Source organism: Oryzias melastigma, linkage group LG8 (genome assembly GCF_002922805.2).
Source record: "Oryzias melastigma strain HK-1 linkage group LG8, ASM292280v2, whole genome shotgun sequence".
Lineage (NCBI taxonomy): Eukaryota > Metazoa > Chordata > Actinopteri > Beloniformes > Adrianichthyidae > Oryzias > Oryzias melastigma.
This window is the reverse complement of record NC_050519.1, coordinates 20,934,706-20,949,770: the sequence shown is the minus strand read 5'-3', so window position 1 is coordinate 20,949,770 and position 15,065 is coordinate 20,934,706. Positions and strand designations below refer to the sequence as shown.

At 43.4% G+C, this 15,065-nt stretch overlaps 3 protein-coding genes and 1 non-coding gene across 6 annotated transcripts in view; all 4 read left to right on the top strand.

The window, feature by feature from the left end:
* The window catches only part of LOC112146852 (myosin-9), a 33,280-nt gene extending 26,735 nt beyond the window's left edge, over window positions 1-6,545 (top strand). For both annotated transcript variants that reach the window (XM_024272886.2, XM_024272885.2), the window contains 15 exons: window positions 655-799; window positions 880-1,086; window positions 1,188-1,292; window positions 1,826-1,978; window positions 2,059-2,307; window positions 2,384-2,596; window positions 2,674-2,886; window positions 2,964-3,125; window positions 3,209-3,337; window positions 3,414-3,502; window positions 3,571-3,694; window positions 3,772-3,980; window positions 4,652-4,760; window positions 4,966-5,138; window positions 5,234-6,545. In XM_024272886.2, coding sequence (XP_024128654.1) covers window positions 655-799; window positions 880-1,086; window positions 1,188-1,292; window positions 1,826-1,978; window positions 2,059-2,307; window positions 2,384-2,596; window positions 2,674-2,886; window positions 2,964-3,125; window positions 3,209-3,337; window positions 3,414-3,502; window positions 3,571-3,694; window positions 3,772-3,980; window positions 4,652-4,760; window positions 4,966-5,138; window positions 5,234-5,348 — 2,395 coding nt within the window. In that variant the 3' untranslated portion in view covers window positions 5,349-6,545. The remainder of the gene's footprint in view (window positions 1-654; window positions 800-879; window positions 1,087-1,187; window positions 1,293-1,825; window positions 1,979-2,058; window positions 2,308-2,383; window positions 2,597-2,673; window positions 2,887-2,963; window positions 3,126-3,208; window positions 3,338-3,413; window positions 3,503-3,570; window positions 3,695-3,771; window positions 3,981-4,651; window positions 4,761-4,965; window positions 5,139-5,233) is intronic.
* A 1,021-nt stretch (window positions 6,546-7,566) lies between these two features.
* LOC112146853 (mitochondrial glycine transporter A) lies at window positions 7,567-10,545 on the top strand. 2 transcript variants are annotated; one of them, XM_024272887.2, is made up of 8 exons: window positions 7,567-7,782; window positions 8,327-8,395; window positions 8,524-8,648; window positions 8,975-9,059; window positions 9,147-9,326; window positions 9,401-9,569; window positions 9,656-9,816; window positions 9,889-10,545. In XM_024272887.2, the coding sequence occupies exons 2-8, from the start codon at window positions 8,381-8,383 to the stop codon at window positions 10,009-10,011; spliced, it is 858 nt and encodes a 285-aa protein (XP_024128655.1). In that variant the 5' UTR covers window positions 7,567-7,782; window positions 8,327-8,380; the 3' UTR covers window positions 10,012-10,545. The 2 variants fall into 2 exon arrangements, with proteins under 2 accessions (XP_024128655.1, XP_036069251.1); XM_036213358.1 differs by lacking the exon at window positions 7,567-7,782 and having other exon boundaries at window positions 7,999-8,395.
* Window positions 10,546-11,536: 991 nt separating this feature from the next.
* On the top strand, window positions 11,537-13,909 carry rpsa (ribosomal protein SA). Its single transcript, XM_024272888.2, has 8 exons — window positions 11,537-11,638; window positions 12,127-12,298; window positions 12,388-12,506; window positions 12,760-13,005; window positions 13,219-13,347; window positions 13,422-13,581; window positions 13,667-13,687; window positions 13,769-13,909. Exons 2-8 carry the CDS (start codon window positions 12,166-12,168, stop codon window positions 13,864-13,866), a joined length of 906 nt encoding a protein of 301 aa, XP_024128656.1. The 5' UTR covers window positions 11,537-11,638; window positions 12,127-12,165; the 3' UTR covers window positions 13,867-13,909.
* LOC112147030 lies at window positions 12,547-12,686 on the top strand. The gene has a single exon (XR_002919374.1). It is a non-coding gene; the product is annotated as a small nucleolar RNA SNORA62/SNORA6 family (small nucleolar RNA).
* Window positions 13,910-15,065: the final 1,156 nt, after the last annotated feature.

Sequence of the window (15,065 nt, the reverse complement as noted above, 5' to 3'; positions counted from 1 at the left end):
AATCAATTTACAGTATAAGGCATTTCTGGTCATGAGGTGCCCTGTCATTTTTGGAAAAAGAAAACAAGGCTTTTGAGTGAACTTTAAAATGAGTAAAATAGGGCAGTTTAAACCTTTAGACCTCAAATTTCAAACTAGAATCAAAATATTCTATTAATAACTCTTAAATCCATCAGTTTCCTTTTAAAGTCATTTCTTTTATTTTTTCAAAAAGGAAAATCTGCTTTTAGTTCTAAAAGTAAATTTAATGTTTGATTTGATTGAAATTTCCACTTTTTTCGGTTTAAATCACAAGTTTATTAGAGCCAATGTAGGTTAATGATTAAATTAATCAAATGAATAAATAGTAAAATGTTTCAACCAAATCTATTGAAGTTTTATCAGAGAGAAACCCATCATTTCAGCATTCCCATCTCAGCGCAGATGACTCTAAATGCTACTTTTTTGCTTCAAAGCTCTTTAAGTTCTTAAATATTTTTTATGTTCCTAGTTGGAGCTGATGTTTTTAAATGTTCACCACACCTTAAACAGTTGTTTTTTTTAATAATTTCTCTCATTTAGGAATTTTTTCTCCCTAAATGTCATTTTGTGCATCTTTACATGTTAGTTTTTGGTTTGTTCATGCCACCACACTCTTCCTCTCCCCTCCTCCAGGACCAAACGTGAAACTGAGGTGGCTCAACTGAAGAGGACTCTGGAAGACGAAGCTAAAGTCCACGAGCAGCAGCTGGCAGAGCTGCGGCAGAAGCACGGTCAGGCCTTCGATGAGCTCAACGAGCAGCTGGAACAGGCGAAGAGGGTTCGACTCGCACAGCTCACATTCACTTCATGAACTTACTTAAAGAAACCCAAAACAACCGTCCACGTCTGTCCCTGCAGAACAAAGTGTCGATGGAGAAGGCCAAACAGGCCCTGGAGTCTGAGAAGAACGAGCTGAGCATTGAGGTGCAGACGCTGATGCAGGGGAAAGGAGAGTCCGAGCATCGCAGGAAGAAGGCGGAAGCTCAGGTCCAGGAGCTCCAGCTCAAATTCACCGAGAGCGAGCGTCAGAGGACGGAGGTGGTGGAGAAACTGACCAAAGTGCAGGTAACTTTTTTTTTAAATTTTTTTTGAGGATGCAGGTTTTTCTCAAGTTTGCCTCCTTTCACACACTTGAGTGATGAGGTGCGTCTGTTTTTGACCCACAGGCGGAGCTGGACAACGTCAACAGCCTTCTGAGTGAGGCGGAGGGCAAGTCCATAAAGGCTTCCAAGGACTACTTCTCTGTGGAGTCACAGCTGCAGGATGTTCAGGTGCGTTTCCATGGAGCTGTGAAAAGAACCAAACTTTTACTGACAAAAACCCCTTCAGGATGAGGGGCCCCCGGTCACACGCAAGACGGCGTCAGAATTAATCTGTAGCCGCAAGCGGAAATCGTAACTTTAGCCGGTTGCATAAGCGAAAATTTCCTAAACTTTAGAAAACCCTTTCGAAATTATATTTTAAAACCTTTTCAGAACTATCAGTTTTTACGCCTTAGAATGTGTAAAAACTGTAACTGTTTTTTTTCTCCGTAAATCAGCTGATCGGAGCCAAAAAATGCAGTTTTTTTTTTTCTTTGTGAATCAGCTGATCGGAGCTGCTAAAATGTCAAAAAGGGTTGATAAAAGAGAGAAAAAAAGGGAAAAAAGTTTAAAGCTTAAAACCATATTTTCGTTGCGGCCGGCTCTGGCAGGGAGAGGGACTTCCGGATATTAATTTTCGGGCATCATATTTTTTCAGATCCGGATTCTCTTGTTCAGGATGGGTTAAAATCCTGCTAACGTGTAATCCAACCTCTCTACAGGAACTCCTCCAAGAAGAGACTCGCCAGAAGCTGTCTCTCGGCACACGCCTGCGGCAGCTGGAAGAGGAGCAGAACAACCTGAAGGAGCAGCTGGAGGAGGAGGAGGAAGCCAAGAGGAACGTGGAGAAGCAGCTTCAAGCGGTGCAGACTCAGGTGAAGCGCCGTTTTCCTCTGAAGTGATGAGTGATGTTGTTTCTGTGCCGTTTACCATCTGCGTGTTGACCTCCAAACAGCTGGCTGACATGAAGAAGAAGTTGGAACAAGATGCCGGGTGTTTGGAGTCGGCTGAGGAGGGAAAGAAGAAGGTTCAGAGGGATCTGGAGGCGATGGTCCAGCGCCACGACGAGAAATGCGCAGCCTATGACAAGCTGGACAAAACAAGGACACGCCTCCAGCAGGAGCTGGACGACTTTGTGGTCGACCACGAACACCTCCGACAGATGATCTCCAACCTGGAGAAGAAGCAGAAGAAGTTTGACCAGGTCAGCCTGAGACCATGCAGGTTAGACTTACAGCGGGACACTGCTTGCATGAACACTTGTTGCTTTGGTTCTGCAGATGCTGGCAGAAGAGAAGAACGTCTCTGTTCGCTACGCAGAGGAGCGTGACCGCGCTGAGGCGGAGGCCCGCGAGAAGGAGACGCGGGTGCTGGCCTTGACCCGCGAGCTGGAGACTGTGATGGAGTTAAAGGATGAGCTGGAGCGCTCCAACAAGACGCTGCGCGCGGAAATGGAGGACCTGGTGTCATCGAAGGACGACGTCGGGAAGAACGTAAGTCTGGAGCAGCTTCTCTCTGAGCTTTGGGTGGTTTTTACTGCTGATCTAAAACCTTTTTTACTGGTTTTCAGGTCCATGAACTGGAGAAGTCTAAACGTACCATGGAGCAGCAGCTGGAGGAGATGAAGACTCAGCTGGAGGAGCTGGAGGACGAGCTGCAGGCCACAGAGGACGCCAAGCTGCGCCTGGAGGTCAACATGCAGGCCATGAAGGCTCAGTACGAGAGGGACCTGGCAGGACGCGACGAGATGGGCGAGGAGAAGAAGAGGGCGCTGATCAAACAGGTGAGGAGCCGTGTCTGTCGAGCTGGAATGGAAAATGCTTTAGGATCTGGTGGAAAACCTGGTGTGTGCGTCTTCAGGTGCGGGAGATGGAGATGGAGCTGGAGGATGAGAGGAAGCAGCGCTCTGCAGCTCTCGCTGCTAGGAAGAAGCTGGAGCTGGACCTGAAGGAGCTGGAGGCGGGCATCGACATGGCCAACAAGAACCGGGACGATGCTTTGAAGCAGCTGAAGAAGATTCAAGTGAGAACTCCTGGAATGACTGATTTTAATCAGTCCAGCTTGTTTCAAAAATAAAAAACCTTCTCCAAACATGTTGTTTCTAGGCTCAGATGAAAGACCTGGTGAGGGAGCTGGATGAGACTCGCATGTCCAGAGAGGAGATCCTGGCCCTGAGCAAAGAGACGGAGAAGAAGCTGAAAGCCATGGAGGCTGACATGATCCAGATCCAGGAGGTCTGCAGGCAGGCTGTGCTTTATGTCCTTCTCCTCTGCTTAATTTCCTAAAAGTGCTTTCTCCACGTCTGAGCAGGAGCTGGCCTCTGCAGAGCGGCTAAAGAGACAGGCCCAGCAGGAGAGAGACGAGCTGCAGGATGAGATCAACAACCAGGGCGGGAAGAGGTGAGAGCCGGACGTTTGTCCACATCGGTGTCTGCTTCTGCAAAGCTCACGCTCTGTTTGCCTTCCAGCGCTCTGGCTGCAGAGGAGAGGAGGCGCCTGGAGGCCCGCATCGCTCAGCTGGAGGAGGAGGTGGAGGAGGAGCAGTGCAACACCGAGCTGATGAACGACCGCATGAAGAAAGCTATGCTGCAGGTCGGTCAGACCGCACCTTTGTGTCGAGAGGATTGAAACGATTTCCCAGACTAACTGGAAACATTGACCTCCTTCAGACGGATCAGATCACCCTGGAGCTGACCGCCGAGCGCAGCAACGCCCAGAGGGTGGAGGGGGCCCGGTCCCAGCTGGAGCGCCAGAACAAGGAGCTGAAGCTGAAGCTGCAGGACCTGGAAGGAACCGTCAAGTCCAAGTACAAGGCCAACATGGCTGCCCTGGAGGCGAAGGTCGCTCAGCTGGAGGAACAGCTGGAGATGGAGTCCAGGTAAAGACAGAGAAATGAGGGCAGAAGATTCTTGGATCCAGGGGTTCATCTGTCCAGTGATTATCCTGTCAATGGGAAAAGGCCTTCATCTTTTTTTGTGTCGCCGTGCTTCAACTTTTGTCGTCGTGCTTCAACTTTTGTCGTCGTGTTTCGACTTTTGTCGTCGTGCTTCGCTTTTGTCGTCGAGCTTCTGTTTTTGATGTCGTGTATCTACTTTTGTTATCGTGCTTCGACTTTTGTCGTCGTGCTTCGCTTTTGTCGTCGTGCTTCCACTTTTGTCTTCATGCATCAGCTTTTGTTGTTGAGCTTCTGTTTTTGACTTTGTGCTTCAGCTTTTGTCATTGTGCTTTTCTTTTTGTTGTTGTGCTTCAGTTTTTTGCCTTGAGCTTCTGTTTTTGTTGGTAAGCATCAGCTTTTGTCATCGTTTTTCACTTTTGTCGTTGTGCTTCAATTTTTGTCGTTGTGCTTCGGCTTTTGACAAGTTGTTTCTGGCCGCAATTCTATAACATCAGTTCTTTCATAACGGAATAGAGCTGTAAAAGAACAACTCTGGTGGAAGATTATTTCCTCCCAAATTAGTTTGAAAAACATTTACCAAAACGGTCTCTTAAAACCTTTGATGAATGTGGACATTCAATTGAGAAATATTAATGTGTGTTTTTTTTATTCAGGGAGAGGCAGGCTGCCACCAAGCTGGTGAGACGCACCGAGAAGAAACTGAAGGAGGTCATCCTGCAGGTGGATGACGAGAGGCGCAACGCAGAGCAGCACAAGGACCAGGTAAGTCATCATCTGTGTTTACACCACCAAATAATAGATTCTGGAGCTGAATCCATTGGAAATTATGTAAACAGTTGAAGAATTGGCACCTTATTTCACATTGTCTTCAGTGCATCGAATTGTTGTCAACAAAACCTTTCAGATTATTCTTAAACCCGTTTTTTTTTGTGTGTGTTGATTGTTAATATTTCATTTGTCGTTTCAGGCTGACAAGCTGAACACCAGAATGAAGCAGCTGAAGCGTCAGCTGGAGGAGGCCGAGGACGAAGCCCAGAGAGCCAAGGCCAACCAGCGGAAGCTGCAGCGCGAGCTGGACGACGCCACGGAGTCTGCAGAAACCATGAACCGAGAAGTCACCTCCCTGAAGAACAAGCTCAGGTGAGGAGGAGGAGCTGCAGGAACGCCATTCTAACCTGAATATTTCAGCAGGATCTGAACTGTTTCTGCTTTTTTTTTTTTTTAATTAATTTAAGACGTGGGGACCTCCCCTTCCCAATACGCCGTGCCGTCCCTCGCGGCAGCGCCGCTGTTGAGAGCGACGAGGAGGCGGAGCCAAAGGCGGAGACGCCCGAGCCCAAGCCTGAATGAGCAGCGGCGGCCTTAGAAGCTGAACAGACGGACCCAAACCCTCCACAGCACCCTTAACCTCCACCACACAATCCCATCTCCACACATTCACACAGACGACAGGAAAGTCCGACAATCATCTTAACGTTTGGGTCAAATTTGTTTTTTTCCTTTGCTTCCTTTTTCATTCTCTGGGAAAAGTAGACTAGAAAATGATATTTTTATAAGGAAAATTTTCACTAATAATAGTCCTGATTTAGGATCTATTTTTCTAATTGATGAAGACAAAAGAAGTGTATAAATGAAGATGATTACTGGAAGGGGACCAAAGTACTATCTCAAACTATAGAGGTGTATCTTATGCAGACGTTTTTATAAAAACTATGGAAGTTTGCTCTTCGTGTTAGCTTTGCTCCTGCTCTCTCTGACCTCTGCATGTACTCTGTTTAGCTGCAGTTAGCACTCAATGCTACAATTTATGGCTTTTTTCAGTCAGATTTCAGATAAAAACAAACGTACAGGCAGTTTAGCTGAAACATTATTGGATTTTGTGCTAAAAATGTGTTTATTTTTGCACTGAGACGGAGGGGAAAAAACACTTTCCTTCAAATATTGAAAGAGAAGTTTTGAAGGAACGTGCTCGTATTGTCAGTGCCAACACACTAAAAGCCTTAAATGCAGCTACTGGGCAAGTTTCTTTTTTATTTTCTGGTTATGTATTGATTTCTATGTTTATCACTGTCAGTGTTTGTGTTCAGGGTAAATGGTGGGGTCGTTTTTGGTTTGTTTTCCTCATGGCACACACTGTATTCTCAGGGCACAGCTTGTTGACGGGAGTCTGAGGTTCAACCAAAGGCTGGTTGGGGAGTAACTGATACTCTGGATCACTGTAACCTGCGTACATTTACTATATAGACTCCTGGGGTCGGTGTTGGTGGCCGGGTTTTGAACGTTTTTTGGAAGCTGTTCAGGATGAGATGACCCTCCCACAGGCTGTGCCCAGAGCTCAGCTTTTGGCTCACACTGCTGGAAAGTGAGAGGATGTTGTTGTTACTCAGCAATGCCCGCTCACATCAAGAATCACATCTATCGCACTTAATAAACAATGGAAATCTTAAAAAAAGAAGAAAAAAAATCTCAATTATTTTGCAATGTTTGTCTGCATTTCTGAAATCATGTTGTAAGGTGTGGTAATAAATATGCTTTTAAAACTGCAAATTGGGCTGGACTGTAGTTTTTTTATTTAAGTCTTTTATTTGATTTATTTTATATTTTTGCCTCTTAAAGAAGCTTCAAATAGATGCATAAAAGCAGTTTTCCCTGCAACACTGATGTCACCAGCAGAGGGCAGTGTGAGTATTCCAGGTAGACATACATTGGGTGAAATCAAACCAGCTAGGACTGGTTTGGGTAACTTATTTAAAAGAAATGAAGAAGGGTAACATTTTTTTGTATTTTTTTTAAGGTGAGGGTATTTTTACTCAAAATTGCGAATAAAAATATGTATTTACGTGTGTGTGTATATAGAAATATTGATACAGACTGATGGATAAAAAGGTGTAAAAGATACATTTCTGTAGAATTTGTCGTAGCTCAAAGAAAAGATCTAACAAAATAGTGGTTTTGTTACTGTACTATAACTCAAGTTCAAAATTAATTTCACAAATTACATTGTGGTACTTTTGTAAGACAAAAAATGAAAGTACAAAGTAAGTAGGACTTACATTTACTATTATATTATTTATTATGCCTTATAGATTATATATATAGTATAATCTATGTATTGATTTGGTTTGACTTTGAACAACATTTGCACGAAGAAAAAATGCTAAAAAAGTATTTTCAAAAGAATTAAAAAAAAAATTTAAATTGACGGAAAACTGAAATCATTTTTTTTATTGTAATTAGAAATGATTAAAATTGGCAACAAGTTTTACTAAGATATAGTAGTATTTGGGTACATTTTCCCTTCATCAAAAAAACATTTGGTATTCCGATGATTTAAACAGTGACTCAATTAGGACAAAAATAATAATTTTATCAAAATAAGAAGAAAAAAACCCTACAAGAATGAGATGAATTCGTTTGTTTTACAATCCTTTTAAATTAGTTTCATATTATTATAGTTTTAAAATAGTAATGCCGACGAACTAAAATAGATAAATGTTCGATTAGCAAGTGATTTTTGCTTTTTTCACTTCAATGACGTCACGATCAGACGTCAGCTTTTTGGTGTGGGAGGGGCTTAGCGCACTCTACTACGTCCGTCAAACCGGAACCGGCCGGTTTGTTATCGATGTGGGACAGCTGCCAGCCTTTAACCAGCAGCGGAGCGCTGCAGGTCCAGCGTTCACGCCGCCGTGGTCCTCACATTTGATAGGAGAAGGTTTAAGTTCGCGTCCACCGTCCTCGGTGTCCTTTTTACGAAGCCGAAGAGAAAACAGCCGGAAAGAAGGTTTGTCAGAGCGGAACTACTTTTTCAGCCGCAGCACAACCTTTCCCTAGGGTTTTTTTTTTTTTTTTTACTTTACGTGTCGTTAAAAACACACACAAACTTTACGAAGTGCAGTAAAGAATTAAAAAAAATATATTTATTTTTTTGTAATATTTTTACGATTTTTCCTTCTTTAAGTAAATTTTTAGCAACATTTTTATATTTGATTTTTTTATTTCTATTTTTTACATGCACAATTTTGTTTAAAATGTTTTGTGTATCAATGAATTGATTGTATTATGGTCACGTGACGAGCCGCAGCACCATCCTCATTTGCAGTGACCCTCCATTAGGAGGTTAATCAGTAGCTGTGTGTTGGGTGGTCCCAAACAGAGAACACAGCCTTAATCATGTGACCTTTTTACATTTAACGAGCTGCATGAGTTTTTTAATCCAGTCAGCAGAGCTGTGCACCACACTCATCATCTGCAGCCGGACCAGACCACTTCAAGCAAGCCCTCCAACACCAGAACCAGCCTGTGACCTCTCATCCTTCTCTGTTTAGGAATTCTGCAAATAGAAGTGGAAATCTATACGAAGAGAAGAATCTTTACCTATTATGGAGCTGTCTCTGGTGAGTTTTACAAACGTAGCATTTGCTCTTTTACATTTTGATCAAGCATTTTATTTATTTATTTATTTTATGGAGGAACTGCCACTGTTGATTAAAATAACACTTTGCACATCACCCCAAATCTGCAGGCACACCCAGCGGTTAAAGCCTTCATGTGCGGCTCCTTCAGCGGGACCTGCTCCACCCTGCTGTTCCAGCCGCTGGACCTGGTCAAAACCCGCCTGCAGACGCTGCAGAGCACCGTGCAGCCGGGGTGAGTGTGCGCAGCCACATTTTTTAACCCTGAAGAACTCAAAAGCAACTTTTTTCCATGGACTTTTAACCCCTTGATGCCTGAATTTATTCCCAGTTAAAAAAAAAAACAAAAAAAAAACACTTTTGCTTATAAGTTGTTGCAAAATTAGGCAGAAGTGGTTTGATGCATACTTGCACCAATAGGCATTAAGTGGTTAATTATTATTGTTCATTTTGGATATCATCAATTAACAGCTGCAATTTTTTTAAATAGAATAAAATAAAATGGACAGATTCTTCAAGGTGTGTTAAACGGCTCACAAAAACCCTCCTGATTCCTGTCAGGTCCGGTAGAGTGGGGATGATGACGGTGCTCCTCAGTGTGGTGCGGACAGAGCGCCTCCTCGGACTGTGGAAGGGCGTTTCACCGGTACTGGTGCTTTTTTCTTGGACTAATCAAAAAAGTTCTGGTAGAAGTAAATCTGACCGGTCGTTCCGCTGCCTTCTGGTTCTCCAGTCTTTTGCTCGGACCATCCCGGGAGTGGGGATCTACTTCAGCACCTACTACTCCCTGAAGCAGCATTTCTTCCAGGACGCCAGGCCGGGGCCCCTTCAGGCTGTGCTGCTGGGGGGAGGAGCCCGCACCGTGGCGGGGGTCCTAATGCTGCCGGTTACCGTAATAAAGACGCGTTTTGAAGTAAGCAAATCCTTCAAGTTTGAGCTGTGCTGTCATTCAGCATTTGTGTACTGATTGCGTCGTGTGTGCTGCAGTGTGGCAGGTACAGCTATGTGAGCGTGAGCGGCGCTCTGCGCAGCGTGTGTCAGACTGAAGGTCCCGCCGCTCTGTACTCTGGCCTCATGCCCACTCTCCTCAGAGACGTCCCTTTCTCCGGGATCTACGTGATGTTCTACAGCCAGACTAAAGCCTCCTTACCCAGAGGTATGAGACATCCGTTTCCTCTGTGCAGAACTTGCTCATATATGTTTGAAATCGTCATTTATATGTTTTTTTCATGTGTTTCTCAGAGATCAGTGAGTCTCCCTCTGCCCCTCTTGCAAGCTTCAGCTGCGGGATCCTGGCTGGTGTTCTGGCCTCTCTGATCACGCAGCCTGCAGATGTCGTCAAAACACACGTCCAGGTCAACCCCCAGCTGAAGACGCCAGAAGCAATCAGATACATCTACATGGTAACACTTTCACCTCGTGTTTGCACGTCGGAAGCGTCATCAGCACGTCTGACGTCCCGTTTCCTCCATCAGACACATGGAGCTCAGGGCTTCTTCAGAGGAGCGCTCCCTCGCTCTCTGAGGAGGACCATGATGGCGGCCATGGCCTGGACGGTGTACGAACAGATGATGGCGCACATCGGGCTAAAGTCCTGAAGGAGGACGGTGGCGAGAAGAGAGCCAGAGAGGAACGACAGTGACTTGTTTTTATTTCACTGCAGCGTCGAGACGGATGAGTGACAGCAGAGAGCTGGTCTCGCTCGCTGGCGTCTGACACGTCAAGAGAAATGTAGACGGTGTGGGACGGCAGACGCCGTCTATTAGGTCTGTGAAGCTGAAAGCTTCCAAATAATGCAGGTACCAGGTTTCTGTTGCACTGAGAGTTTGGATGGGAATACTGCAAAAGCTGAAGATTGTTTCCAGCATTTGGAAATTCTAAAGTACCTCTGAGTAGTTTTGTCACTTCATTATGGATTTGCACCTTAATCTCAGCAAGAGGAACTGAAGAAACTGAGATTAAAGTTTTCTTTAATCAAGAAAAGTTTTATGCATGACTGTTTTAATTGCAAAAGTGTTTACAGTCATTTTGTCAATATATATATTTTTTTATGATTAAAGGATAAAACACTGTTGTGATCTGAATGTTTGTCTGTACTGAAATTCCTTCAGAATAAATGATTCCGCACCTCATTTTTTGACCTCTGAACTTCTGTTATGAGATTTCATGACACCAGACCTGATTAAGGTTTTAAAAAAAAGTCACTCTGACACACAATTGGTTGGATATCTATCCCTGCTTCTCAGCCACGCTCAGATTTAAACATGTATTTATCACGACTGTAAACCAATAAATGATGTAAAAGCCGTGATAGCTCTGCTGTGTGGGAACATTAGGGCCAAAGAACTTATCATACTGCGGACAGAGATAAGGCCCGGGGGTGTGGTGACCTGACATCAAATAGGAATAAAGGACAGAAGGAAATGGATATGTCTGCTGAAACTCAAAGTGAATTATTGTTAAGAGATAACATGTGTTTTGATTGAAATATTGGGATCAAAACACAAAAGAAGCTGCACATACTTCATTTTGGATCAGTAAAGTATTTCTATATTCAAATTAATCAGAAATATAATATAAAGCTTCCTATTTACGCTCTTAGATCATGTGTTTTTACTGTAAATAACCCCCAAATGTCCTAATTCCTGCTGAGTCACATGGTGTTTTATTTTTGTTTGATGTCCCCCTTTTTTAATGTCCTTGAAAAATTTCAAAATGTAAACAACATTAATAACTTTGATTAACCTCCATGACTATGCTGTGGTGAAGCCCATTCTTTTGTAACCACCTATACAGGCGTTGATTGTGCAAATAAAACTTTAAAAATGATTTATTAATTTATTTCTCAATGTGTGTGTTGTTGCGCACACACTATGATCCCGTTTACTGGAACATTTTATCTCCAGCAAACAGTTACAACACAGGTCAAGTCTTTCACCGAGAAGTCAGCGTCTCAGCATTGTCTTAATATGGTCTTTCCATCTCCATTGTCTTAATATGGGATCTTCATCCGACCCGCCACACAAACTCTGGTAACCTCCCATGCTTTTTCACAACGTGCGGCACAAGACACCACCTAGCGGTGAAAAGCTGGTACGACCAATCCCAGTTGACAAAATCAACCAATCACAAACTTCGAAAGTGAGTATAAATACAACGTCACTTCCGCTAAGCTCCCTCTTTTTTGTACCGTGTGGCCAGAACTCCATACGGCGTTGTTTCGTGGTAAGCTAAATCACGTTTAATTCATCAAAAACAACATCATATATAACACTATTCGTACAGAAATGTATAATATTGGTGTACAGCCTTCATATGAGCAACTAAGAGGCTAAATGTTCCGTTATTACGGGTGTATTTCATTCTTTTTTTTTGCAGCTAATGCTAATCTTCCTAGCTAGCACGCTCGCTTTGACCACGCGCTCCTCTTTGCGTTCCTTTCGTTCCACTAATTAATAATATATATTTGAATTTTATCCACGTTTTAACAACTTAACATTTTTAATGGAAAATATTTATACAGTTGATGTAATAAAAATGAAAGGCCTTAAACCCTGATGGCTAATTAGTTAGCTTAAATTTAAAGTATTTTCAACTGAGCTGAACTTGCCCCACTTTCTTAAATAATATTTAAACGGGAATGCATCTAAATCAGTATAATTTGTGTGTTCTTTGTGTGGAGTAAAAGTTTGCTTCGTGTCACGTTGTCCCAGCTCTCCCAATAAACTCGTTACTCGGGGAAAGCGGTCACGATGTCCGGAGGTCTGGATGTCCTTCAAATGAAGGAGGAGGATGTGCTCAAGTTCCTGGCAGCAGGAACACATCTGGGAGGGACCAACCTGGACTTCCAGATGGAGCAGTATGTCTACAAGAGGAAAAGTGATGGTGAGTGGGGGAACTTATTTAATATTTTTCTGGATAGGAAAGTGCGAAGGTTTTAAGTATTAACAGTTTGATCCTTTCTGTGCTCTTAGGTGTGTACATCATCAACCTGAAGAAGACCTGGGAAAAGCTGCTGCTGGCAGCCAGAGCAATTGTTGCTATTGAGAACCCAGCTGATGTGTGCGTCATCTCTTCCAGAAACACCGGACAGGTAATAAAGTGAAGACAAGTGGTCATAACCTGAAGGGTTTGAAGCACACCGTTAAAGCCGGGCACTGATGTGAGTGTTCTGGTGTCGGAAGTGTGCGAAAGCAACCAGGCCGGGGTTTCGCTAACACCATGAGGGCGGCTGCCCTATGACTGGGGTTTGATAGTGACCTGAGCCACAGTTCATTCATGACTCAAGCAAAGACGGTCAAAGTTTTGTTGTTTGAGGTTTATAAAGTATTCTCTGCCCACTCTAGAGAGCTGTGCTGAAGTTTGCCTCCGCCACTGGGGCTACCACCTTCCACGGTCGCTTCACCCCTGGTACCTTCACCAATCAGATTCAGGCTGCTTTCAGAGAGCCCCGCCTCCTGATTGTGACCGATCCTCGTGCTGACCATCAGCCGCTGACCGAAGCTTCCTATGTCAACATCCCCACCATCGCTCTGTGCAACACGGACTCTCCCCTGCGTTACGTGGACATTGCGATCCCCTGCAACAACAAGGTCAGGACCCACCCAGAACACTTGATGCAGATCTGCACACTGTTAGAGCCCGGTGCTGTTTTGTCAGTGCAGCGCGGGGTGTAGGATGTGTGCTAAATAGAAAGGCACAGTTTTTAACATGCTCTTTCTGTACCACTCAGGGGGGCAGGTTAAGATTGTGCAACATGAGGCTTCAATGACTGGACTTAATCATTGTTGGCCTTTGTTTTTCAGGGTCACCACTCCGTGGGTCTCATGTGGTGGATGCTGGCCAGGGAGGTCCTCAGGATGAGGGGAACCATCTCCAGGGAGCACCCATGGGAGGTCATGCCAGATCTGTACTTCTACAGGGATCCTGAAGAGGTGAGTCCTGAATTATGTTATCACGTAGCCTCTGGAGCTCATTGTAAAGAGCTAACAATAATTTGGTCTTTCAGATTGAGAAGGAAGAGCAGGCTGCAGCTGAGAAGGCAGTTGTGAAGGAGGAGTTCCAGGGTGAATGGACCGCTCCTGCAGCTGAGTTCGCACAGCCCGAGGTCGCTGACTGGTCTGAGGGCGTCGCTGTGCCATCTGTGCCCATTCAGCAATTCCCTGCAGGTCAGACTTTGCTCTTAATCTTTTTTTTCCCCCACAAAACATTAATGTTTGACACGTTCTCATGTTTAAAACTTTTCTGTTACAGCTGCAGGAACTGTTAAGCCAGGTAAGCTTTACTCAGTTTGTTAAAAAAAAATCTAAGTATACCCAGCATCATTTTTATGTGAACTATAATTTTGATTTGCAGCAGAGGACTGGAGCACTCAGCCCGCCACAGATGACTGGTCTACTGCTCCCACTGCCCAGGCTTCTGACTGGGGTGGCGCCGCTTCCGACTGGTCTTAAAGCAATCACCATGGCAACAATAAAAGTGTTTTGTACACTTCTATATCTGTTATTTCTTTGTGGAGGGTCATTGTGAAGCAGTGCAGACATAAAGTGAATCACAGCCCAAGGTGTTAAAAGATAATGAAATAAAATCTGACCAGTGGTGAGGTTAGTTTAAATGGTTTCCTGAGATGAAAAGAAAAAACCTAAACTTCAGTAATATTACTGAAATTCAAATGGAAATGAATACATTTAAAACTTGGTGACCTCGAGGGCTACATTAAAGTTCTCCAACACCACCTTCAATGGTGAAGTCTGATCAGCCGGATTCACCCGATCCAGATAATCAGGTGCAGGTAGGTCAGATATCTGGAAAACATGCAGACACGCCGGCTCCTCCTGAGGCTGGAGCCCCCACCCCTGGAGACGAGGCTGAAAGAGGAATTAAAACAACTTAAATCTATAAGAAAAATTACATTTTAAACAAGGAAATGTAGCTGAAGTTTTGCAAAAATGTGTGCAGGTACAGTGATCAAAAAGCTGTTTTAACAGTTTTATTTTTTAATGTTGTGATCTTGGGGTTGAGTTGCTGGTTATTTTCAGGTTTGCAAGAGCAATTTTTCTTTAACTTTCAGCCAAATTCTGTACCAGATGCAGAAGTGGATCATGAATTTAGACTGGCAGTTTAACACAGGGGAAATATCAGGTGATATACCACTAACTTGTCTGTTTTAAACATTTACACTTGAAGCTGTGATAAAAATGAGTAGACTAAAATTTGCAAGTATTTAAAAATATTGTGATAGTGGAGCCTCTGGATCTGTTTTACTGCATGTGGACAAGTGATGCAACTTCAGATTATGCTTCCTTAAATTTTGGAACAAGATTTTCTGATACTGAAGATCATATATATATATGTGTGTGTGTGTGTGTGTGTGTGTATATAATCCAGTTTTATTGGTTTAAAGAAACAACAGATAAAGGCTTTTATTTTGGTAGTCTTTGATTTTTATCAATTGTCAGAGCAGAGGACACAAGACGACAAACTAACTTCCGCTTTCTACAAGTGATACAAGATAACATTTATAGCAATACATTAATCTAATAATAAATTTAGCGTTACATATTAATTTTTTTTCGGGGTATTGAATAATAAATACAGTCCAAATGTTTTTTAGACACTAGTTTGATTTGTAAAAAAAAAAAAAGCGAAGAAT